General features: G+C 37.3%; 2 protein-coding genes across 44 annotated transcripts in view; one reads left to right on the top strand and one right to left on the bottom strand.

The window, feature by feature from the left end:
• Nucleotides 1–27,460, bottom strand: part of DLGAP1 (DLG associated protein 1) — an 875,942-nt gene that overhangs the window by 559,222 nt on the left and 289,260 nt on the right. The gene's annotated exons all lie outside the window — the stretch shown is intronic.
• Nucleotides 232–27,460, top strand: part of LOC144315493 (uncharacterized) — a 52,980-nt gene continuing 25,751 nt past the window's right edge. For 5 of the 36 annotated variants that reach the window (XR_013381193.1, XR_013381194.1, XR_013381195.1 and 2 more), the window contains exons 1-6: nt 232–263; nt 2,059–2,182; nt 16,581–16,662; nt 18,844–18,953; nt 21,803–21,837; nt 24,065–24,130. Coding sequence is in view for 14 of the 36 variants with exons in the window: in XM_077900157.1 (XP_077756283.1) it covers nt 2,175–2,182; nt 16,581–16,662; nt 18,844–18,953; nt 21,803–21,837; nt 24,065–24,130 (301 nt within the window). In the remaining 22 variants the exon portion in view is untranslated. Of the gene's footprint in view, nt 264–2,058; nt 2,183–4,002; nt 4,223–16,580; nt 16,663–18,820; nt 18,954–19,796; nt 19,907–21,673; nt 21,838–24,064; nt 24,131–27,460 lie in introns of those variants that run through there. The other 31 variants (XR_013381207.1, XR_013381202.1, XR_013381200.1 and 28 more) reach the window with 24 other exon arrangements.

Below are 27,460 nucleotides of genomic sequence, written 5' to 3'. Positions count from 1 at the left end.
GAACTATGAGTACTTTCCTAATTGTACTATACCAAGATGTTCACTGCTTTTGACAGTGTCCTTAGGTATAGAATTCTTCATGCTTTATTCCAAATAAAGTGAGCTCCTTCAGGCAGATCTATAGATGTCATCATCCTTGGAGACCTACCTCATCTCCTGGCATAGCCTCTGTACCACCACAAAGGAGCTGGGGGGGCAGAACACAGTGACTCACTTTTCTCAGAGCGATACCCTGCCCTCATCAGTAGGTGGTAGCAGAGAAGGTACCTATTTTCTTGGCTTGTTTTTCCCCTATATGGAACCTTGGCCTTATAAGTGAGTTGGGGTGAGAGCAACCAGGGCACTAGTGTTTTTGGTTTGCTATGCTTAAGCCAGGGTTTCTGTCTTCAAGTAGTAGCTAAGAAGAGGAAAGGAGTCCTGGACCTCTTAAGTATACCTGCCTAGGCAAACTTTTGTAAAATGGAAGAGATAAGAACACTGCCAGCTTGTCTTTCCTGAGGTGAAACTTTGGCCTCAGAATGGGAGTTGGGGGATGAAAAAGCCTACTCTTCTTGGTTGTATTTGCCTGGATTAGAGCACAGTTTAATCTTAGTGGGGGGTAGGGTCATAGACCAAGTGCTACAGACTTGCCTTAAAGGAGATTTAGTACAAGAAAGTAAGAAAATGAATGAACACTTCTCTATTTGCTATATGTCCTCCAGACAATTCTCTTTAAATAATTATTTTAAAAGTTTTATTTTAACGAGTTAAGTGATTGTTGGGAAGAGAATCTGCAGTGATCCATTCTGGAAAATGCATTGTATTGCATTTTCCTTTGCATTGTAAATGATGTAAATGAGAATATTGACACCTTCTTTTGGATAACCGTTTTTTTTATGACAAAGAAGATAACTTTTTTTATTTCTACATATGTTCTTATAACCAATAACTTTATCTTAGTATTTTAAATGATAGAGCCACCAGTAATTATTATAAGATAGAGAAAAGTCATGTTCTCATGCTCTCTGAAATTGCTTTACATTTAAATTGCATTTTATCTTATTTTCAAAATATTTTATTTATTTATTTGACAGAGGGCAAGTGAATGAGAGCACAAGTGGGGGGAGCAGCAGGCAGGTGTAGGGGGGAAGAGGGAGAAGCAGACTTCCTAATGAGCAGGGAGCCCGAGTCTGAGTCCAGGCTCCATCCCTGGACACTGGGATCCTGATCTGAGCTGAAGGCAGACACTTAACTGACTGAGCCACCCAGGTGCCCCTAAATTGCTTGTTATTCTTTCACAATGGTACTAAGATTATACCAGCACTTAGCAGTAATTGGAAGGAAGCTAGAATGTTCTATCAATAAGGGCATTATCCTGAGGATAACTGCCCAAGGGCACATAAGTGATTAGTGGCAGAACTACACTAGAATCCATGATTTTTTTTCTGACTTCCAAGTCTCACACTTTTCACTAAAAAAAAGTAGTCTTTAAAAAAAATCTGTTTATTTTCCATTTGGACACGTAGCTTATCTACCCACAAAGGTTTAGATCATTATTAAACTGGAAATTTTCTCTTACCATGTTTTAATTCAGTGACAATGTGATGAAACTTGTGCTTTTGCTAAGATTTCCTATGAATTCAGACATCATTTGGATATATAAATATTCTCACTGGTGAAATTACTTGACATAAGCATCTATTTTTTAACTGATACAATGACTGAATTATAATTATCTCTTTGAGGTAAAAAAAAGGCTATTAAAAATGAAAAAAAAATACCTTTTAACAGCAGAGGGGCTGGCTGAATTAATAAAAAAGAAAGCACTGGATTACATTTCAATCTAACAGAAAGATTCTCTTCAACACAACCACTGTTTTGAACATGAATATTTATCTTGACTGAAAACTAATGAAGATTAATTATAATGCTATTTTTAAGAGACCATTAAAAATCATCATTTGTTTCAAAAACACCCATAAAATTAAGTGCCCGGTTGTTCCTACAACGTTAGCAACTGTTAAAAAGAGCAGCGAGCTGCTACTAAATATATCAGAGTGCCCAATTAAATTTTTACAGGTCATCAGATGGCGTCACTGACTGGTGAAAAGGCTGAAGTTAAAGCCTTCATTGCGAAGGAAATAATCAGACAATATGAGTCCTGGATGTAATCCGTGTCATGACAGAAATCCAATATGAAAAGGTGAATTTCACACTACTCTTGACTTTTCATAATCATTGTCCACAGTCTAATCTTGAAGTGAATCACTGAGAGATAACTGGTAATTATAAAATCTGCAGGGTCAGTTGAGCAATGATAGACAGGTAAGGAAGATATCTGGGCTCAAAGCAGCTAGGGAGGTATGAAGATTTCTCCTGAAAAAAGGAGAGATAAAAAAAATGGTGGCATAGTTGGTATCATTTCCGCAGGCTCCTTTTCTTTGAAATGTAAAGTACTTCATCACACAACTCATTCTTAAGTCGGGCTACCTTCCTTCACTTCTTCCTTCCTTCATCTCTGTCTTCTCTTTTCCTCTCTCCCACATTCTTGTTTTTCTTTCTTTTATTCATTCAGCAAATATATACTGAATGTCTACAATAGGCTGGGCAATTTGAAAGAAAATGGGGACAGAGCAGAAAACACAGTCCCTACTCCCAACACACATTCTAATGGCAGTTGTTGGAAGAGGTGAAAATAGACGGCAGGGATGATGTCAGGCTAGGTGTTAAGAAATAACAGGTTAATGTGACAGAATGTGCCTATAGCAGGGGTGGGGTGAGGTGGGGTGGTGACTGAGGGACACTTTAGATAGGGCTATTAGGGAGTGTTTTTTAAGGCATATATCCCAGATGAGAGAGTAAGAAGGAATTGCCTGTCAGAACATTGTAGGCTAAGGAAACATCAAGACCAAAATCCTTGAAATGGACTGACCAAAAGATAGATAGATTTATACTCAGAATATGGGAGAGAAACAATGTTCTGGCAAGAATGTATCAAAAATGATAATCTTAAATAATGCTTATCTAGCATCATCAAATGATCCTAAAAGCCCAGGGGAGTAGAACAATTAGAAGTGCTGATTCTGCTCTTTAAGTCTTAAAGGAAATAACTATAGTCACTGACTGAACAAATTATGACCTAAAAGTTATGAGACGATCATGGACCCTCATCATCCACTGCTTTACAAATATCAAAAGGGAACGTCACACTCTCTCTCTTCCTTAGTGTCTTATTATAAGCACACTCTCTTACAGAGATTTGAACAAAATCTCAACAGAATGGTGTGTACGAGGCAGATTTCTGATGACAATGTGTGGGATGATTTTGTCTCCAAAATGAATATTATCAAAATATAATATATTGGGAGAAAAATCTTTGAACACTGTCTTTAAAAGTAGGCACATCTCTCACCGAATATAGTTTAGAATATCAAATATTGGTAGGTTGAGGAAATCAGCATTCCAAGATCTCTCATAACTTGAAACAATGGCAAAACAGAGCCTCTGGCTCACAAGGTCCCAAACAGCGTTTGATCCCAGACAGAGTTAGGGTCTCAGCAGACACTATCCACTCATACTGAAATAATGGCCTTGAATTTTTAGAAACCCTTCTCCATAAAATATTTTGAAATCTTGTTAATCATCATGAAAGGTATTAAAAGTAATTCGTTCGATACTTTTTATTTTCTTTTTAAGGAGAAAGTTCTAGTGCTTGGCATGTTCTTTCAAAGGTTCAGTGTTCACAAGAATCACATTATCTTGATTTGGATTATTTTCTAGCCTGAGACAGAGAACACATCTATCCTACCTAAGCTTGTAGTCACTGTCAATATCATTAGACACTTCAATGGACCTTTCTGGAGTCCATCCACTTAATGAGCATGACAAGGTACATGGGAATCAGGTTACAGAGCACCAGGCAAGCAAGTGGTCTAGTATGGAGGTCTAACAGCACAGCTTAGGACATGACCAGTGAAGGCTTGTGATAGTTGGATGAAGCTTAGAGCTTAATGTAGTAGCAAGACAAAGGGTTAGTGATTATATAGTGATTTCCTTTCATCTGTGGTCTCACTTCGGCCAGTTTTAGTTACTCTTGGTCAGCTGTGGTCCAGAAACATGTGATCCTACTTCAGATGTCTTGTCAGAAGGTCAATAGTAACCTAGGTTACATGTCTACATTGTTCAGCTCACTTTACCTCATCATGTAGGCATTCCATCTTCTCACATCATTGCCAGAGGAAAGGTGAGTACAGTACAATAAATTATTTTGAGAGGGAAAGACTACCTTCACATAACTTTTATTATAGTACATTGTTATAATTGTCCTGTTTTATTATTAGTCATTGTTGTTAATCTCTTGTTGTGCCTAATTTACATATTAAACTTTATCATAGGTATGGATGTATATGAAAAAATATGTATAAGATTCAGTATATCTACAGTTTCAGGCATCCACTGGGGTCTTGGAATATGTCCCCCTCAGATCAGGGGGGGACTACTATACCCAGACTTAGCACGTAGGAACACAAGTTCATTCATTCATCCAAGAAACATTTAAAAGCCATATATTCTGCTAGCCACCAGAAGACACACAGGCCAGCGGGGGGTGGGGGAGGGAGAGGTAAAGGATATGTAAATGGACTTATAATAATATTTATAATATAAATCAATGCATATATTTGAAATATGCCCAGGCCATCAGGAAATCACAGTGAAAAGAGCATTTAGCCCAGCCTAGCAGTGGGACTGTCAGGTGTAGGGTGAGGCCAAAGAAGACGTCATGAGTTGTTACCTGAGTTGAGTCAAAACAGATGTGGAGTAATTGACAGAGCAAAGAAAGGAGAATTCTAATCACTAGGGACAACAGAATGGTCTCAAGTTGTGTTGCAATGCATCACAGAGACCCAACCACTATTAGCAAAAGACTCAGACCTTGTATCTTACTGTGCAAAAATAGGGTTGAAATAATGAAGATTCAAGCGGCAGGCATACATGGTTCACGGCCAGTGCCAGGGCAGTGTGGTAACCCCAGGAAGGCTAAGCTGTGGACTCAAAAAAACAAAATAAAAAGGAGTCAACAATACGAGGGCATGAAGTCTAATCACAGGGAAAACTCAGGGACATTGAAGAAACTAAATTCAAGTTGACAAAACGGTGAGACTACACACAGAGTGACTTTTTTCTTGGCCAGAAATTTTTTTTTTTTAGGAATGATTGATTGATTGATTCATTCATTCATTCATTCATGAGAGACAGAGAGAAAGAGAATGAGGCAGAGACACAGGCAGAGGGAGAAGCAGGCTCCATGCAGGGAGCCTGACATGGGACTCAATCCCGGGTCTCCAGGATCAGGCCCTGGGCTGAAAGCAGGTGCTAAACCACTGAACCACACGGGCTGCCCTTGGCCAGAGATTTACTGCTCTTTCCATTTTGGTCTGGGGCCAAGAACTTATCCCCAAGTCAGAGCATGGAGCTGGGTCCACAGGTGGATGTTGTTAACTTTTTCAGGGCTAGAAGACCAGGGAACCACAGAGACCAATGTAAAAAAGGTGGCGGCAAACAAGGAAGTAAGGGCACAAGCCAGAGTTGGTGAGACTTGATGAGTGAGGCAGTTTTCTGACCTAGTTCAGGATTTCTCTTTAGTTTCCTGTGTGGCAGGAATCAATCCCAGCACAGCTGGGCTCAGGCTTCCAGACGGAAGCTGGCAATTAGAAGCACCTGGTGAAGACAGTGCACACAGAGCAGGGATGCAGCTGTAGCTTTTTGTAAGTGAATCCTCTCATGGGTAGAGGAGGGGGATCGCACTAAAAAATAAATAAAATCTATATTGCAAAGATGGATATAGTGGATCTCTCTACCATTATTAAACATTTTGTCTCTGAGCTGACTTTGTACTGCCCTTTTTTTAAAAATATTTTTTTTTAATTTATTATTTATGATAGACACAGAGAGAGAGAAAGAGGGAGAGAGAGGGAGAGACACAGGAGGAGGGAGAAGCAGGCTCCATGCCGGGAGCCCGATGCGGGACTCAATCCCAGGACTTCAGGATCGCGCCCTGGGCCAAAGGCAGGCGCCAAACCCCTGAGCCACCCAGGGATCCCCTGCCCTTAAATGCAGGGATGGCAGTAGGAATCTCAGCTGTGCACAAACTCATTCTCTCAACAGTTACAAAGGGACAATTTTTATGATCATCTCTCTGTAAGCTACAAAACCTGTAAAAAAACCCAGCCTAGTGTTAACCTGTTAAATACCACGCACAAATACATAGTTTAAAGTACTTGCATAGCATATTTTTAAACATCTCCATAACTATTTGCTTCAATTATCTAGTTATCTAAATGTAATATATGTATGTGTGTATATTTACATATATACATATACACACATATATGTAAATATATATACATACAGTATAAATATGTCATATGTTTATATGCATCTATATATTTCAGCCATGCACTTATAGTTCTAAAAAAATAGGGACACTTCTCTTCTTAAAAGATACGTTTAAGGATATACGAGATGCTTAAAACCATAAAATGGCTTTTCCCCCTGACCAGCCACAAGACTGTTGTGCAACCTCACAGCAGCAACCCCGTTTACTCTGAAAGTGGTTATATCTGGTATTGAAAGAGTTTTTATTTTTAAATCATAGAAACCCAAATATATAGATATCAAAGAAACTTTTCAAAGACAACCTCTGAAAAGGATAAAACCTCTACAGATAGCTGTCCCAGATTGATGAAACCATTTTTCTCCCTCAAGGGAAAACAGGAACATTCCACAGGAAATAGCAAAGGGTCCAGAAGATGAATTTCCTTCACTTGAGTTTTCTGTACATTTATAGCAGTAGCCTTCTGGTTCCATTTTAAAGACAAACATTTGCATAAGAATACTTTTGTATTTCTAGTCATTTAACTCAGAAAACTGTACTATCAGTTCTTATTTCTAGGAATAATCATTATGGAAGAGGAACTAAAACTATCTGATTCAAACCTATAAATAAAGTAAAATTTTGATCATAAACATGAGCAACCATGCATCTCCAAGATTATTAAAAAACTATGCACCTACCTACTACATTCACTCTTTGCAAAATAGGATGTGGTACTGTATAGCTGAGAAAATAGATTTGAAGCCAATAATGTCAAAAGAATAAATATTTGTCAAAAAGGAAAAAAAAAACTCTTCTTCCTGATAAACCAGGGTGTTGACTATTGACACCCTACTTGTAATTGTTAGTCAAATCCTACTGCAAAAAAAGAGAGGCAAAGAAGTGCAGCAGGGAAAAGAGGGAGACAGAAAAGTAAGTAAAAGGAAGGTCTCTGATTCAGAGGAATGATAGTAGAGAGAACATTTATATACTTGGTTCATTGATGAAACAAAACATGTCAATTGACATCAAGAAGCAAAATCAGTACTACTACACTAATGTACTCACTAACAATTGACTTGATAATGTTGTTTGAGAAAAAAAATGTATTGTCTGGAAAGCATAACTAAGGATAATTACAAAAATCATATATTTGCTACAAAATTGGAAAGCAGATATTAAAATACTATATTATTGCTAAGTTCTCTTTTAACATTGTGGCAAATCAGAAAATAAGAGGTGAGGGGCATCTGGGTTGCTTAGTTGGTTAAGCATCTGACTCTTGACTTAAGCTCAGGTCATGAGTTCAGGGTTGTGAGACTGAGTCCCAAATCAGGCTCTGAGCTGGGTATGGAGCCTGCTTAAGATTCTCCTTCCTTCTGCCCCTCTCCCACCTAAAAAAATTACATTGTGAAAGATAGATTTTAAAGATACTTATCTGGGGATCCCTGGGTGGCTCAGCGGTTTGGTGCCTGCCTTTGGCCCAGGGTGCGATCCTGGAGTCCTGGGATTGAGTCCCACATCAGGCTTCCTGCATGGAGCCTGCTTCTCCCTCTGCCTGTGTCTCTGCCTCTCTCTCTCTCTCTCTATCATGAATAAATAAATAAAATCTTTAAAAAAAAATAAAGATACTTATCTGAGGAGGTGGTCCAAGATGTGTAGTAGTAGATCCTGAACTCACCTCCTCCCATGAACACACCAAATCTATAGCTCCATATGTATCATTTCACTCTGAAAAAGATCTGAACACTAGATGAATTCCCTTCCATAACAAAGGACAAAAGGACCGTATCGAGATGAGTAGGAGAGGAAGAAACATGGTCTCACTGAAAATCTCATTCCTAGCACAGTACACACAATAGGGAGGGAGCCCACCAGAGGGGTGCTTCTCCTGGAGGAGTGAGGAGTTGCTATTCCACATGTGATACCCTGGCCCTTGGGAATGCACTGGAAAGACAAGCTCCCCAGAATATCTACTTGGAAAATCAATGGTGCTCATGTTCAGAGGTCACAAAGTGCTATAGGAAAATGAATTTCCTCTCTTGCAGGGCTCATATGTGGTCTTGCTCATTAAAGACCCAGTGAAAAAATAGTGCTTCAAAAAGCACCTGGATTACATGTGGGGAGATTCATTTGTTGATCTGAGGGCATTGGCCGGAGGGTAGGGGAGAGTTGGGATACTCCCTAGAGACTGAGGCACTCATGGGTGCCATTGTTACACTCTCCACATAGTCTGTTACGAGAAGTATGAAAACAATGACAACTTTAATGAAAACACAGAAACATAAGAAAGTGCCAAACAGAAGTTATAGACCTGGGGAACATAATAATCAAACTGAAAAGACACTAGAGGAGTTCCCAACAGCAAGTTAGATGACACAGAAGAATGGATCAGTGACCTGTAGGATAAAGCAATGAAACTCACCCAGACAAAGCAGCAAGAAAAAGGGAATTTAAAAAAAAAAATGAAGATAACTTAAGAGACCACTGGGACAATATCAGATACAATAACATTTGCACTTTAAGAGTCTCAGAAGGAGAAGAGAGAGAGAAAGGAGCAGCAAACTTATTTGAATAAATAATGGTTGAAACTTCCCTAACCTAATGAAGGAAAAGAGATGAAGGTCCAGGGAGCTCAGAGAGTCCCAAACAAGGTAAACCTAAAGACACCCGCACGAAGAAACATTACAATCAATATATCACAAGTTAAGGATAAAGAGAAAAACTTAAAAGCAGCAAGAAAAAAAGAATCCTTTGTTACATATAAGGGTATCCTCATGATACTATAATCAGATTTATCAGCAGAAATTTTGCAAGCTAGAAGAAAGTGGCAGGACATATTCAAAGTGCTGAAAGAAAAACAACCTACAACCAAAAATACTCCACCCAGTAAGGCTGTCATTTCAGATGGAAAGAAAGAGTTTCACAGACAAAAAATAAAGGAGTTCATCACTACTAAACTGCCTTATGAGATTATGAAAGGGGCAACATTAAATTGAAAAGGGAACTGACTAATAAAAAGAAAACACATGAAAGTAAAAATGTCCCTGGAAAAGGTAAATATACAGTAAAAGCAGTGGATTAATCACTTATAAAGCTACTAGGAAAGTTAAAAGACCAAAGTAGCAAAGTTACTAAAACTGTACTAATTTGTTAAGTGATACACAAAATTAAAACATTAAAAAGCGACATTGAAAATATAAAAAGTGGAAGAGGGTGGGAATACAAATGCACAATTTTGAAATGTGTTCAAATTTAACCTATCAGCTTAAAATAGACTGTTAAATAGGATGATTTATGTGAATCTCATGATAACAACAACGAATAGTAAATACAGAAAAAAGAATGAGTGAGAAATCTAAAAATAACATTAAGGAAAGTTATCAAATCACAAGGCAAAAAGAAAAGAAAGGAACACAGAGAAACTACAAAAACAGCCAGAAAACAATGAACAAAACGGCAATAAGTACATACTTATCAACAATTACTTTAAATATAAATGAACTGAATTCTCAGATCAAAAGACACAGAATGGGGCAGCCCCTGTGGCCCAGCGGTTTAGTGCCACCTTCAGCCCAGGGTGTGATCCTGGAGACCTGGGATTGAGTCCCACGTCAGGCTTCCTGCATGGAGCCTGCTTCTCCCTCTGCCTATGTCTCTGCCTCTCTCTCTCTCTCTCTCTCTCTCTCTCTCTGTGTCTCTCATGAATAAATAAATAAAATCTTTAAAAAAAGACACAGAATGACTGAATGGACTTTTAAAAAGACCTGTCTATATGCTGCCTATAAGAGCCTCACTTAAGTAAGGACACACACAAACTGGAAGTAAAGGGATAAAGAAATATATTCCATGTAACCTTTTAAAAAAATACAACAAAATATTTAATGAGCAAATTTGTCTTAGTAAATATGAAACTGCCACAGAGAGGAGAGGAGTGGGGCCATGGGGCAGGTCATGGAGACTAGAGAGGAGGGTCAACTACATAAGAAACTGAAGAAGGCCCTGGTGGGGGAGAACCAGAGACCAAGAGAACAGGAGCTGGGGTCCTGGAAAGACAGAAGGCAGGGCACTGGGGGGCAGACAACATAATTCAAAATAGTTTGGCCATAAAATATAAACACACTCTGAAATGAAAAGATGTGGGAGCAGCTATATTCATATCAGACAAAAAAGACTTTAAAATAGATAGTCTAATAAAAGACAAAAAGGGATAAAGGGGTCAATTCAGCAAGAAGATATAACATTTGTAAATATATATACCCCAACATTGGAACATCAAAATATAATAATAGGGAATTATACAATAATATAATATTATATGCTATGTATGTATATATATATATACATATATCTATAATATAATAATAGTAGGGAATTTTAATACCCTCTTACATCAATGGATAGATCATGCAGACAACAAATTAATAAGGAAACTATTGGCCTTAACAGCACATTAGACCAGATGGACATAAGAAATATATATGTATATATATACACACACACACACACACACACACACATATACACATACATATATTTAGTTTATAAACATTTAATACTACATATATACATACATACCTATATATGTGCATATATATACACATACAAACCTATATATATGTATAAGTATTTGTGTACATATAGATATATATGTACACATGTATACATATATATACATAATATACATAAATACCTGCCTATATGTGTGTGCATGTGTGTGTGTATGTATACTATATATATATATATAGGTAAGTAGGTATGTATGTGTATATATATGTGTGTGTGTGTGTGTGTATATATATATATATATATATATATATAAAATATTTCATCCAAAAACAGAATATACATTCTATCAAGTGCATATGGAACATTCTCCAGGATAGATCAAACATGAGGCCACAGAACAAGTCTCGGTAAATTCAAGAGGTGGAAATCTTATCAAACATCTTTTCTGACCACAATGGTATGAAACTAGTAATCAATTACAAGAAGACAAATGGAAAAACTGCAGATATGTGGAGATTAAACATGTTACTGAACAACTATTGTGTCATATCAAAGAAGAAATTAAAAACAACCTACAGACAAATAAAAACAAATACAACATACCAAAACTTACGAGATGCAGTAAAAGTGGTTCTAAGAGGGAAGTTCATGGTGGCACAGGCCTACCTCATGAAACAAGAAAAGTCTTAAATAAACTATTTAACTTTATATCTAAAAAACCTTGAAAAAGAATAACAAACAAAATCCAAATTTAGTAGACAGAAATGATAAACATCAGAGTGGGAATAAATGAACTAGAAACTAAACAGACAAGGGAAAAGATCAGTGGAATTAAGAGTTGGTTCTTTGCAAAGATAAAAAAAAGTTGACAGAACTTTAGCTAGACTCATCAAGAAAAAAGATAGAAGGATCAAATAAAATCAGAAATAAAAGATGAGTTACAACTGATACATAAATACAAAGGATCATAAGAGACTACTGTGAACTGTGAATACTAATCTTCCAACACATCAGACAACTGATGTGGATAAACCAAAGTGGATAAACTCTTAGAAATTCAGTCTTCTAAGAATGTATCATGAAAAGATAGGAAATCTAAATAGATGAATTAATAGTAAAGAGACTGAATCAGTAATCAAAATCTCCCAACAAGCAAAATCCAGGACCAGATGCTGTACTGCTGAATTTTATAAAACATTCAAAGAACATTTAATACCTATACTTTTCAAACTCTTCCAAAAATCGAAGAGGAGAAATAGCTTTCTACTTCTCTTATGAGGCCATAATACCTTGATACCAAAACCAGACAAGCATAGATCAAAATAAAATAAAATAAAATAAAATGGCCAATATCCTGATGACTACAGCTGCAAAAATCCTCAACAAAATATTAGCAAAGTGAATTCAACAATACATTAAAAGGATCATATATTATGATCAAATAGCATTTATTCCAGAGATACAAGGATGGTTCAACAGTTACAAATGAACAATTGAACCTTATTAAAAAAATGAAAGATAAGAATCCTATAATAATCTCAATGGATGCAGAAAAATCATTTGATAAAATTCAAAATCCAGTTACAATAATGATTCTCAGCAAAATGGGTACAGACAGATCATACAACAACATAACAAAGGCCTATGACAAATGCATAGCTATGATCATACGCAGTCAGGAAAAGCTAAAAACTTTGACTCTCAGATTAGGAATAAGACAAGGATGCCCAGTATCCATACATTTATTCAATACAGTGTTGAAAATGTTAGCCACATCAATTATGCAAGAAAAAGAAAAATCATCAAAATTGAGAAGGAAAATGTAAAACTATCATTATTTGTAAATGACATGATACGACAGATAGAAAACCCAAAGACTCCCCCTACACACACCAAAGAATTGTTAGAACTAATAAATCAATTCAGTAAAGTTGCAGGATACAAAATTAAGATATATAATCTATTTAATTTATATATAATAATAACAATCAGGAAGAGATATTGAGAAAACAATCCAACTTACAATTGAGTCAAAAAGAATAAAATACCTACGAATAAATTTAACCAAGGAGGTGAAAGAAAAGTGTAAGACACTGATAAAAGAAATTGAAGGAAAAAAAAAAATAAATAAAAAAAAAAGAAATTGAAGGCATAAATAAATGGAAAGATATTCCATGCTCATGGATTGGAAAAAATAATATTGTTAAAGTGTCCACACTTCTGAAAGCAATTTATATTTATTTAATGTAATATATTTATTTATATAGATATACATTTATATATACAGATACATTTATTTATAAATATTATCTTATTTTGAGAGGGAGTATGAGCAGTGGGGAGAGGGGCAGAGGGAGAGAATCTTAAGCAGGCTCCACACCTAGGGCTGAGTCTGATGTGGGACCTGACCTCATGACCCGGGGATCATGACCTGAGCCAAAATCAAGAGTTGGATGCCTAACTGACTGAGTCATCCAGGTGCCCCTTAATGTAAAGTATTTAATGTAAAGCCTATGAAAATTCCAATGACATTTTTCACAGACCTACAACAAATTATTCTAAAATTTATATGGAACCAAATAGAGCCTGAATAGCCAAAGCAATTTTGAGAAAAAAGAACAAAGCCAGAAGTATCATGCTTCCCATTTTAAATTATACTACATGGTTGTAGTAATTGAAACTGTATGATATTGGCATAAAAGCAGACCCACAGATCAACAGAACAGAATAGAAAGCCCAGAAAAAAAAAACCCACACACACATAAAGTCAATGGATTCATGACAAAGCTGGTAAGAATATACAGTAGGAAAAGGACAGTCTCTTCAATAAATAATCCTGGGGAAAGTGACAGCTATATGCAAAAGAATAAAACTGAGCCAGTATCTTATACCACACACAAAAATTAAGTCAAAAGAGATAGATAAAAGACTTGAGGGGCATGTGGGTGGTTCAGGGGTTGAGCATCTGCCTCTGGCTCAGGCATGATCCCAGGATTCTGGGATTGAGAGTTGCATCAGAGTCCCTCCCCACAAGGAGCCTACTTCTCTCTCTGCCTGTGTCTCTGCCTCTCTCTGTGTGTCTCTCATGAATAAATAAATAAAATCTTCTTTAAAAAAGAGATAAAAGACTTGAAAATAAGACCTGGAACTATAAAACTCTTAGAAGAAAATATAAATGGTAAGCTCTTTGACATTGTTTTTAGCAATGCTTTTGTTGGATTCGACTCCTCTGGCAAGGGCAACAAAAGCTAAAACAACAGATGGGATTGCAGCAAACTAAAAACCTTCTGCATGGTGAAGGAAATCATCAACAAAATGAAAAGGCAACCTAATATCTGCAAATCATATATCTAATAAGGGGTTAATATCCAAAATATATAAAGAAAGCATACAACTCAATAACAAAAACAAATAATCCAATTAAAAAAATGAGTAGAGAATCTGAATAGACATTTTTCCAAAGAAAACATACAGATGGCCAACAAGCACAGGAAAAGATGCTCAATATCACTTACCTGGAAAATACAAATCAAAATCACAGTACCTCACCTGTGTAAGGTGTACTTTTATAATGACTTTTATCAAAAAGACAACAAATAAGGATGTGTAAGGATGTGGAAAACAGGGAACCCTTGCACACTGTTGGTGGGAATGTAAATTGGTGCAACCACTATGGGAAACAGTATAAATTTTCCTTAAAACATTAAAAATAAAGCCACCATATGACCCAGCAATTCCAGTATTATGTGTTTATCCTTAGAAATAAAAATACTAATTTGAAAAGATAGATGCATCCTTATGTTTACTGTGGCATTATTTATAATATCCAATATGGAAACAACCTAAGTGTCCATCAGTGGATGAATAGGTAAAGAAGATGTAATTTTTAGATACAGTGGACTCTAATAGTTTTTTATCACAGCATTAGGACTATGGAACTCACTCTATAGCAATTCAATAAACAAGTGTGATTCCTAAGGCAAATAATCTCCTGTTTCCAAAATAGTGGTTGGAAGGAAAGATATAAGAATCAGTAAAAAAATGTTTCTAAGAGTTTTAACTGTCAGGTAAATAATTATTTCCAAAAATTAGTGATGAAACATAATCAGTACCATCCTGAACTATTTATTACATATGTGAATAGGACATTCCAGGTACTGTTCAGAGCATGCTAAATTGATGTCTCACCATATTTTCTTAGAAAAGCATAATTACACAGTGATTTGCCTTTCTGCTATATGCCTTCTTTAACACTGTGATAAAAAACTATTAGAGTCGGGCCCCTAAGTGGCTCAGTTAGTTAAGTGGCTGCCTTTGGCTCAGGTCATGATCCTGAAGTCCTGGGACTGAGCCCCACTTTGGGTTCCCTGCTCAGTGGGGAGCCTGCTTCTCCCTCCACCCCTCATCCTTCCCCCTGTTTGCATGCTTTCTCTCTCAAATAAGTAAAATTAAAAAAAAAAAAAAAAAAACCTTTAAAACCACTCAAAACTATTAGATTCAATTTCATTACAAAAACATTAGATACCTTCCCTTCCTGTTGTCTTTCAGGCTATTCTTGAAGTTCTATGTAATCTAAAAAATATTTCTCAGTTATATAGACAGATGACTATTTCCAATTTCCCAAATTTTGTGAATATGTAAATTCCAGAGGCATTACTGAGACAAATATACCTATCTTACCATCAGTGAAGAAGAAAGGGATGTATGCACACAGTATCTGGAATAATGACTGTTCAATGATAAGTAATCTAGTAGTAAAAAAAAAATGCAAAAAAATGGGATCAGCAAAATCGTTAAAAATACCAATGGCAATTGGATATGTAGTAGTGTCTCTGACCATTTTGACACTTATAATTTCAGGACATTCATTTATTTGACATTTATTTATTGGGTACTATATTAGAAACTAGAAAACGGTGGTAGACAAAACAGATTCACTCCTTAACCTTGTGAAGTTTATATTCCCGTAGAAAGAGTAGTATCACCTCACAGACCCAGACAGACAGACAGACACACACACACATACACATATAAACCAAATGTAGACAATGAGAAAACTACATATTAGGATGAATGTCATGAATGTCATAAAAAAAAGAGTTGAGGCAGGCATTAAAGAATGTTATCGAAGGCCACACGGAGATGATGATATTGTAACAAAGACCCTCATGACTTTGGAAGCAGGAAAAATACCAGAGAGTGGGCAGAAGGAGTAGTGAGAAGTAGCCTTTTACAATACGTTTAAGAAAACTGTCTGCCTTGGTTGATGAGGAGGTAGCCCGTGGGAGAGATCATGAGAAAGGCAGTGGAGAGGGCAGGGCCACATAGAGAAGGATTTACTGAAAAAGTGACTACTTACATCTAATTCATTTTTTTAGAGATTTTATTTATTTATTCATGAGAAACACACACAAAGAGAGAGAGAGAGAGGGAGAGAGAGAGAGAGAGAGAGAGAGGCGCAGATACATAGGCAGAGAAACAGGCTCCATGCAGGAAGCCCGATGTGGGACTCGATCCCGGGATTCCAGGATCACGCCCTGGGCGGAAGGAAGGCGCTCAACCGCTGAGCCACCCAAGTGTCCCCTGCATCTAATTTTGTTTAAAAACATTCAGTTTCATACACATGTGGTACCAATAAATTATATCTTTAAATGATCATAAACAGGATGACTATGTCTTTTTAGACGTATATTATGCAACAACGTTATTTGTATCCTAGAGCAACTGATGACATGCAGACTGAATGTGAGAAAGAAAGAAAGACCACCATTGTGTCCAGTTTATCAGCTTCAGGAAAAAGTGTGAGTATGAGAGAGGGAGATGCGGGGCAGGTTGGAGGTAGGAGAGGGAAGGAGAAAGAACAATTACTCATGAGACATAGTGGGAAGAAAGTCAAGCCATGTGTAGGCTCTTTGTGCTTGTATTGTTTATTCTGTCAATCATTTTATTCCACATGATGGAAGAAATGAGAAATAAGATTTAAAAATAAAACATAAAGAGCTACAATACTTCAGAGCAGAGCTTGGCAAGCTTTTTCTCAAAGGGTCAGGTGTAAGCATGGGAAAGACCCAGGAAGGAGTAGTTAAGAGCCCCTGCTGGACTGGATTGGCTAAATATTGTAATATTTTGCTAGCCAAAGGCACAAAGTTATATAATAGTATAAAAAATTCCCTGGATTGTTTCCATCAACTCTACATAAATGTTAGAGGAACATTTATCAAATGTCTTATTTCCCAAATGTGTGTGAACACTTCTGGCATTAAGCAGAAAGTTGGCACAGATAATCTCAAACTTCCCATCCAATTCTAAAACTCCATGATTCCAAAATTTAAATTATAATACAATTACCAATATCTGACAGAATTTCAAAAGCAGTTGAAATGGTGTTTCAGGACTTCTTTTTCCTGGCTTAACATTTTTGCAAATTCTAGGATGCTAATTCCTGAAGCTTGGCAGCTCAAACAATAATTGACTATTTCCTAGTCACTTTGCAAGTGCTTTCTTTTAATTGAGGATGAATTGGTACAGCATGTAAAATGTGAATACTAAAAATGAGTGGTTTAGACAAATAATTTTTTCAACTGAAATGAGTCATCGACCACTAAAAAATAATTCCACTTTTATACATCAGTCAGCAAATACCCTTGCTAGACCTCAAGCAATCAAATAGAAACTCACTGACCATCTATTAGAGCCTAAAATGAAGACTACTATATACAAGGGTAAAAATATACTTATTAATTGAGAGAATGAATATAGACTCTGAGGCATGGTACCTGGATTCAAACTCCAGTCTGCCACTTACTAGCTGTGTGATCTTGAAGAAATTACTTAACTTTCTGTGCCTTCCTTGCTCACTGATATGGGGGGGGGTAAAAATAATACCTACTCCATAGGGTCTTAAGAGAATTAAATGATATATTATATGTCAAGTGAATGGCATAGTGCCTGTTACATAGTCAAGTTTCACTAAGAGTTGGTACTATTTCCACCTCTATTTTCATTCTACCAGGTACAATATTTACCTGGCTTATAAATATCATATAATTCTAGGGCAGAAATGGTCTTCCAAGAGAATCTGGCATTATACTAATTTCTACCAAAACAATATTCATTTAAATAAATTTCTACCAAAACAATATTCATTTAAAACCCTCTGTCTGTGTCTCATGAATAAATAAGTAAAATCTTAAAAAACCCCAACCCCCCCAAAAAAAAACAAAAAGCCCTACCCTAAAGTGTGCTGCATTCAAAATCATATGGGAGTAAGTACAATGAAGACCTATCTAGATAAATAAATGAATTACTTTTATTTGCTCTGTGCAATGCACTTAGGCATTATGAGGAACATGAAAACATGGAAAAGATAATTCCTATATCTAGGAGTTTTAAGTATTTTTAATAAAATAAAATATATAAACAGATAAAGGTGATTGTTGTACTCCTTACATGTTTATTGAGCACTTAGTAGGTACCAGGCATTGATAACACAAAGATGATTCAGATACAATCTAGGAAGGTTAAGTCATGCAAAATTCTTGAGCCTTATTTTCCTCACCTTGGAAATAAGGGTAGAAATGTGTCAACACGATTGTGAGAATCAAATGTGAACCACTGCACAACAGTCTGCAACATGATAGACTCCTGACATCCTAAGTGCTTTGGGTAGAGGCTGTAAGGGTATGGAGGAGAGACATACCCCGTCTCCAGGAAGATGACCTTGGAGGAATGTCTAGAAGACTTGTGAGGTGAGGAATTCAGTAAGAACATCCCATACAGAGTAGATGGCACATGCTTTGAGGCCAAGGCTCATGGTGGGCAGAGATTCATTCCCTAGTTTTAATCATTCAAACCCATTCACCATCTAAATGTGTCCCTCCACATCCCCTGCTTAAAAATCTTGAATAAGCTTTTATCCATTTGGTGAGGTCAAGGGGCTCCCTCAAAATCTAACTGTAGTTCGCTGAGCTGTGTCTCCCCAGAGTTGCCAGCACTCCTTCCACACACAGCCACAGAAGATAATATGCGACATGGTTAAGGGCTCACGTTTTGGAGGCAGACAGATTTTTCTACTTAATTTTTGCAATCTTAGGTAAGTTACTCAAACTCTTAAAGATTAATTTGCTCATTTGCTAAGTAGAAATAATAAAACCTACTGTTTAAGATTTATTCAAGGGGTGCCTGGGTAGCTCATTTTGTTAAGCATCTGACTCTTGATTTTGGCTCAGGTCATGATCTCAGAGTTGTGAGATCGAGAGCCCTGCATCATGCTCTGTGCTGGGCGTGGAGCCTTTCTGAGGTTCTCTCTCTCCCTCTCCCTTTGCCCCTCCCCCTTGCTCTCTCTTTCTCTCTCTTTCAGAAAACAAACAAAAATTGATTCTAGGAATTAAATGAAATAGCACACTTACTGTAGTGTCTGGTCTATAAGGATTTAACAAATACTAATTATAAAAATGTACCAGAAATGGTATTTTGGGGAGATGAATCTAAGGATGGCTTGTGAAATAGAATTGTAGAATGAGGTTAGTATGAGGCACAAATATTGGTAGTGTTATTACTATAGCCACTGGGTTGTGAGGCAGTGGGGACCTGACCTAGAGTGGTGGAGAGGATGCTGGGAAAGGAAGGGGATCTGAAAGCACCAGGGGAAAAAAACACCAAGATTGAGGGAGGGGCTGCATCAGTAGGAATGGGATGAGGGGAGAGACAAAGATGACATCAAAATTTTGACGTTGAGGTAATGTTGGTCTTATTTTTAAAAGATGGAGAAGTCAGAGAAGTGAGATGGGATGACTGACTTTATAATTTTACAAATTATAACCCCTCAAAACTTAGCAAATAGATGTCATATGTGAAAGAAATTGCTGAGCTTAAAATTATGATACGACCTTGTTAATTGAATTTGCTAGTCTGAATCTTGGAACTTACTTTTTAGCCTGCATGACAAAAACCATCCGTCCTCTGGCTGTGCGTCCTCCTGACAAAGACTACTTCCCTGACTAACTTTCCTCAGGCTCCTCTGAGCTGTCTGGGCCTCTACCTCAGGTTCAGTGTCTGTCCTTGTCAGGCTTGCATTGCCTGGTTGTAGCAAGAATTTTATTTTATTTTTTTAAATTTTTATTTATTTATGATAGGCACACAGTGAGAGAGAGAGAGGCAGAGACACAGGCAGAGGGAGAAACAGGCTCCATGCACCAGGAGCCCGACGTGGGATTTGATCCCGGGTCTCCAGGATCGCGCCCTGGGCCAAAGGCAGGCGCTAAACCGCTGCACCACCCAGGGATCCCCTAATTTTAAATCAGTTTAGAGGGAACACTTCACCCTCCATAACTGGTTATCCTCAATATCTGATCAAATTCTTCACTCTCTACTCTTGTATCTGATCACCCTGGTCTGCCTTCAGTAAGAATCCTGTAAAGTCTGATTCACCAGAGTCCTTTCTTAACTCCTGAGGTTTACCCTTAGTCATTTCTATCCTCTGATCCCCACTCCCTACTCTGGCTAAAAATCCCTACTTGTCTGTGATGTATTTGGAATTGAACCCTGTTCTCCATTGGAGTCTCTTTCTCCCTATTATAATAGTCCTGAGTAAAATCTGTTTGTGACCATTTATGGTTCAGCTCTGATTTTCTTTGGACTTTATATAGCTAACTCCTTCTTCCTCTCCTGCCCATTAAATGAAGGGCTTCCCTGAAGTTCAATCCATAATTCCTTTCTTTCTCCATTAACTCTTTCCCTGGGGTGGGAGGTTAAGGGGCAGAGTTCATCTTCCCATTAAATTCCAATTGGAACTCAGGCCTCCAGTTTACCTGCCCAAGGCACCTTCCTTCATATTCTATCAATGCAAAATTTTCTATACTTAGAAATACATTCAAGTGAAAAATTATCTGGAAAGCAGTAATTTAAAAGTCACAGAAGAGATGAATTATTCAGGCTTTTGATACCAATGTGTACGTTTATTTACCAGAAACTTCTCTTAAATAGAAATGGATCAAAATGGGTGAAACCTTCCTTGTGTCCCTCACGAAATATTTTCTAAACATGTAACACTTAAAGTTTTTTGATCCCCAAAGGAGATAAAAATACATTCCCAATTAAGCCCCACTGTAAGTTTCAGTTTGAAACATTTGAGTTTCTTATTACTTAAGACCCAGGAAGACTTTGATTAGGAAAGCTACCTTGCCAGGAAACTGATTTTTCCCCCAGGGGACATAATTAAAGAGGGCAATCCCACTCAGAGTGGGTGCATGTGTGTGTGTGTGTGTGTGTGTGTGTGTATGTCAAAGGCAAAGCACTATGTTTATCAACAGACACAATACTTCCTGGAGAGGAGAAAACATCTCCACTGCTCTATAGTGAATCCTCCATGAATGTACTTACACTCAACAGCAATACTACCATTATCAATAAAAAGCAAAAACATCCCCCTAAACCTAAAACAAAACCATATAGGAGAATTGAACAATATGGGCAGAAAAACCAAAACACATTAGAAACCATCAGAACAGCATCCAGTCTCATCTCTACACTTTCTCTGTCAACTGTCTAACTTGGGGATTAAAGTATTAGATGGAGAATATGGAATTTCATTCAACAAATTCATTCAAGTTTACCAAGGGTGGGGGGCAAAGAGATTTCATAGATGACTCCTGGGTTTCTAACTTAAGCAGTTGGGTGTGTGGGTAGTGGCGGCATAGATGGGGCCAGAGAATAGCACAAGAGGGAGGAGCAGATGGGAGGGGGCGTATATGAGTTCAGTTTTGGAAATACAGGAGTCCCCTTTATCCACAGTTTTGCTTTCTGTGGTTTCAGTTAGCCATGGTCAAGTGTGATCTGGAAGCAAATGATCCTCCTTCTGCCCTGTTGTCAGAAGGTCAATAGTAGCCTAACGCTGTGCCCCAATGCCTACGGTCATTCACCTCTCTTCATCTCATCACGTAGGCATTTGACCATCTCCCAGCATCATAAGAAGAAGGGTGAGTACAGTACAATAAGATATTTTGACAGAGAGAGACCACAGTCACATAACATTTATTATACTATATTGTTATACTTGTTCTATTTTATTTCTAGTTATTGTGGTTCATCTCTTGCTGTGCCGAATTTATAAATTAAACTTTATCATAGGTGTGTACGTTTAGGAAAAAAACATAGTGGATATAAGATTCGGTACCATCTGTGGTTTGTGCATCCACTGAGCTTCTTGAAATGTGTGCCCTGTGGATAAGGGAGAGGGTCATGAAAGGAGTTTGTCATGAGTTTGATGTGACCGTGAAAACATCAGTGGGTGTCCTCATGTTTGAGGCCTTAAACATGATCAATAATTCAGGTCTGAGTTGTGAAAAAATTAATTTCAGGTAATAACTCAAATTACGTCATTTCTGCCTTGCTTTCGCTATTTAAACCTTTGGCAACTTTTAAAATCTACTTTTACTGTATGGTTGGGATTGTTTTCTTAGAAGTCTAGCTTCATAGGTGGCATAACATTCTAATTGGTTTATCCCAAACTGACAACATCCTTGCTTCAAAGCATTACATAATGAATTGGGTTTACCCTCTGCCTCTCTTCTCTTGATATACAAATTATTTCCTAAAGACCAGCTCTTTGTCTTCCACCTGTATGACCACCAGTGAGGACAGATAATGCTAGAGCTGAGTGGCTCTGATGGCAGGCTAGGTCTGTGCCCTGCTCTGCTGCATACTAGCTCTGTGCTCTTTGCCATGTTATTTAGTCCCTTCATATCTCAGTGTCTTCATCTGTAACATGGAAAGTACATTTTAGAATTGATTTATGGCTCGGTACATAATTTTAAAATACCATACATTCGCTTGTATACGTAAATGTACAATATACAAGTGGGAAGAAGAGGTATTCTCCAATTGTCAGATGAAGACGTCTCTACATGACCAGTAAATGAAACTTAGTCTGTTGTTCATATCCTCTACATGATAGAGAGAATATGTGAACACCACGCTACCTCCAATGAATCTTCTGTGAGCTTCATGGATCACTGAGAAAAGCATCCTGGGATTGGTTACTATGGTGGTGGATTTTTTTTTTTAACATTTTATTTATTTATTTATTCACAAGTGACGGAAAGAGACAGAGACATAGGCAGAGGGAGAAGCAGGCTCCCTGTGGGGAAGCCGGATGCAGGACTTGATCCCAGGACCCCAGGATCACAACCTGAGCCGAAGGCAGACACTCAACCTCTGAGCCACCCAGGTGCCCTATGGTGGTGGATTTGTTGATTTCTTCTTATGGTTCCTCAGAGGGTTATAGTAAGGATGAAGTGAAGTAGCTCAGGTAAAGTGCTTACAGCAATGCCTGGTGAAGGGGTGCAGAATATGCTGCCCCAAACCTGCCACCTTGGCATAAGGATTACTTTGAGCCAAAGGCATCTGAAAAACAGATACGAGAACATTCTGCATCTGACCTCCCCTTTGCTTCTTAAAAGTACAAGATAAAACTCCCATGTGAAAGATATCCTTCCTGTATCAGAAAGAATAGGAAACATTCTTATCACCAAAGCAAGGAGTGGAGGCAGAAAGAATGTTGTACAAACAGATCTTGCTAAAGTACCTTCTTATCTTCCTTTTACCTCCCCATGTTCTTTGGTTACGTTTCCACAACTGTCTCTCTTTGTTCAACCTACTATAAAAGCTTTGAAGTCTTGCCACTTCTTTGGCTCTTCATTTCCTTATGAAGACTCCCATGTCACTTTAAATGCAAATAAATTTGAAGCTTTTCCCCTGTTGATCCATTTTATGTTAATTTAAAATTCTCAGACCCAGGTGAAGACCCTCAGAGGGATGAGATAAAATTATGCCTCCCCATGCTAGCATATACCTAAATATTTAATCTGTGTTTGCTATTATGTTTTTAATCATAAAGAGATGCCAAGAATATCAAATATCTGAATTGCTAGAGAGATGGGCAGTGTGCATCATCTTCATGATTATTTTCTCAAGTTTGTACCTCATTTGAGTTACGATTCCGAGATTATAGAGAAGGATAAAAGGATCCCAGTGACAATGCTGGGTTGCTTCAAATAGTATTACCTTTTCCCTAAACATAGTTTTTAAATAAATAAGATATTTTAGGTGAAAATTTCTAGCATGTGATAATAATACAACAAGAATCAAATAAATTCGACTAACATGCTTTTTTTCTTTTTTCCTTTTAAAATAATTCTTGTGAAGCTGTATCATTTTACTGCATAGTAAGCATTATCCTTGGGTTTTCTTACAGAGTCAACACTCAAATATGTGAGTTGTGATAAAGTCTATTGCAATCTATTGATAATGAAGTTATTCTATCATCCAGCAAAGAATATTTAAGTTTTTTTTCAGAGAGTACTTAATAATCATTTCATTAAAAATATCTTTAGTAATAATTGGTCTATACAGAAATATATTAACATTTAATATTATTAATCATAATCTTAAGATTTAATATTATATATTTATATATTAAATATACACTATATATTTAATAACTAGTTATAGTTACATATAACTACGCTACTGTGAAAGGACCAGTGTTTCTAAGTAAACAATATCACCACCATGACAACCACCACCATGCAGTGTGTGTGTGTGTTTCTCTTGCACGCTCTCCTTCCTAGGGCTTGAAACAGCCTCATCAGTATGATTTTCATCTTGACTATGATATGTCTCTAAGATATGACAAATAAACACAACATTCCACAATTAGATTTTTGTTTTCCTACAGATGTCTGAAATCATCAAGGTACACAAATAGCACCACTAGTTCTGAGCTCCTAAATTATTTCTGACATAAAAAGTATACAAGAGTAAATAGTAAGATTTATCTCAAAATGCCTAAGCATGCACAGGAATGACAGAAGATTGAAATAGAGAGAAACAACAGGATTGGGTCTTCTGCTAAGATTGATGAATTATTCCACCAAAGCCTTATTGATCTACTCCTATTAAGTAGGCAGATCTGAATTACTGCTGAGAAAGCACTGTGGCTCATCAATATCAAAATGACAATTCAGCCTCAGAAACACTTAAAAAGAACAGAAAAATATTTAATATTTGCATGAATCCTGTAGTAAATGCATCATCTGTTGACTAAAATTTGATTCTTTTTTGCTTCGGGGTAAAAGATTGCATCAGGCAAATTGGTTATAAAAATCCTTTTTTTAGAGGACAAGAAAGGGGAAAAAAGGAATACCTTTTAACTTACTGGAATCAGATACAAACCAAGAGTGTATGAACAATTATTCAGGCTAAACCCATGTCTTGAAAGGATTGAAGAATCCTTTTTTTTAATTTCTGCCCAAAATGTGGCTAGATGACAAAACAGGAGACAGAATGCAACTTGCAGACTTCATGCTCTGACCCTGAAGGGGGCTCCTCTTGCTGTGGATAATCATTCTCATTGCGTGGAACCAGGTATCCTGTCTACATGAAAAACTATGTTGAGCTTTCCCATAAGTGTTGCCAGTCTCGGACAACTAAATTATGGGTACGTTTTCTAAATCCTGTTCATTTTTCAGAGTCACAAATAAACATTTATTAGCCTGGTAGAATTATATTGGCGAAGAATGTAATCTTCTGTTAACCTTTAAAACCATGGTTTGGGCTCTGGCCAGCTTAGAGGCTGGCACAGATTCTCAGAGCTATGCATGTTCGGCATGTGAGTGCTGGATATTTTTTGGATTATCTCTAATCTTGAAAGCAACCTTGCAGGTACTACCAACCCTGCCCTCATTTCACAGAGGATAATGCTAAGGTATGTAGAGTGGTACAGGAAATTCTCCAAGCTCATATTGGGAATTAGGGAAAGAGTTAGGTTTTGAATTTAGATCCAAAATCCTGCTCCTTCAACTTCACTGTCACACATGTGCTGTGTAAGTGTATTGACCAACTCCACTTCTGTGCCTGATTTTAAGGAGCATTTCATATGATCTGCATCCTGACATTGCAAGATAAGATACTGGCATGAATCCCAGGGACAGTGATCCTAAAGCTTTCATTTTATAATGGAGGCAACTAAGGTGTAAGGACTCAGCCAAGGGCATGCACTAAAGTAATAACAAAGTTGAAACTAGACTTTTCCTTTACGTTTCCCATTAGGCATGCCGTAACAGGACGTGAACATGTGAATTTTCTACTATTAAAGTGAATTACAAAACAAATCCTCAAAAAGAAAATGTCAAGATTCATGTCATCATTGATTGTTCTTATTTATGCTAATACATAATCCTAATAGGCTTTTTCAAGTGTGCATTTTAAAGCTGACATCACTATGGATCACATAACAGAAAAAAATATGTGGGAACTTGGTTTAGAAACATACAGAATAAATTTCACACTGAGCTATAAAAGTCGGCATTGAGCCCATTTTCTGGAATAAATCAAAGAGTAGGCAGAAAGCAGACAGCAGGAACAGTTATTTTAGCAAGAAAAGTAGGATAAATTTACCAAGCCAATCATGGGATGATGTACGCAGATAAGAGACGCGAAGAGAAAATGTGCAACGTCGCTACACAAACACATTTGAATGCGAGAAAGCAAAACCCAGAAAGCACAATTGTCCTACATGTGAATAAACACTCAAATTATGCTGCAGCTGCAAAATTTAAACTCAAGGAAGAGACGTTTGCAAAGAAATTTATTAAATGGATGTGATTTCCTGGTCTCACATACCCAGTGGTTCTTTTATAAAGTGAAATGTACAATTTTCCTTGATATAAATGACATTTGCCCCCTGTTGCACTCAATCAAATAGCAAAAAAGTCTTTTGTGAAAGACTCTGCTTATTAAGGAGCACAATATGATTGATGCCAGACACTCAGGCTCTGGATACGTAGAGTTAATCCATCTAATTCAATGTCTTATATACTGCGTACAGTCTTACATGATAAGAAGGTTTTCATGTGAAAGAAATCAGTCTTTCCCTAATGGCATATCCCAGAGCAACTTCTTCATAAGAAGATAAGTTTCTTGCTGAAACCAACCCTTGACTGCCAAACCTATTCATCTGTCCTTCCTTCCTTCCATCCATTTATCTGTCCATCGATCCATTCATCCATCCAACCATCCATCCATCCATCCATCCATCCATCCATCCCTCCCTCCAACAAATATGTATAGGTCTACAATGTCTATAACCCAGGAGGGGATATAAACATCTATCACAAAGCTTATCGTTGGGAATTTTATGATATGGAAATAATAACTGACAGAAGACTCAGACTGTTCTTAAACTAGCATACCTTCCCACGATGGTGATGTTGGCAAGGGAGCCCTTTTACTGCAATCAGTCTTTCACTCAAACTGCAATGTGGGAATTAGTAGTAGCCAGTCTACATGTTTGTTTTCACAGGGTGGTTCACAAAGGAGGTCTCAGGACTGGCAACATCACCTGGGAACTTGTTAGAAATGCAAATTCTTGGGCCTTATCCCAGGCCAATCTATGTTGGAGAGCCAAAAAACAGTAAATCACTTGGAAGACTTGATAAACTACAGAATTTGCATTATACACAATGGTCTAGACCACTGGTGGGGGAAGCCAAGGAATAAGTAAGTCTGAAAACTTAAGAGTGGCAGTTTTTACATGTTTGG

This window comes from Canis aureus, chromosome 6 (assembly GCF_053574225.1).
Source record: "Canis aureus isolate CA01 chromosome 6, VMU_Caureus_v.1.0, whole genome shotgun sequence".
Classification (NCBI taxonomy): domain Eukaryota; kingdom Metazoa; phylum Chordata; class Mammalia; order Carnivora; family Canidae; genus Canis; species Canis aureus.
Note: the sequence above shows the minus strand (reverse complement) of the source record. Positions and strands in the feature narration are given on the sequence as shown.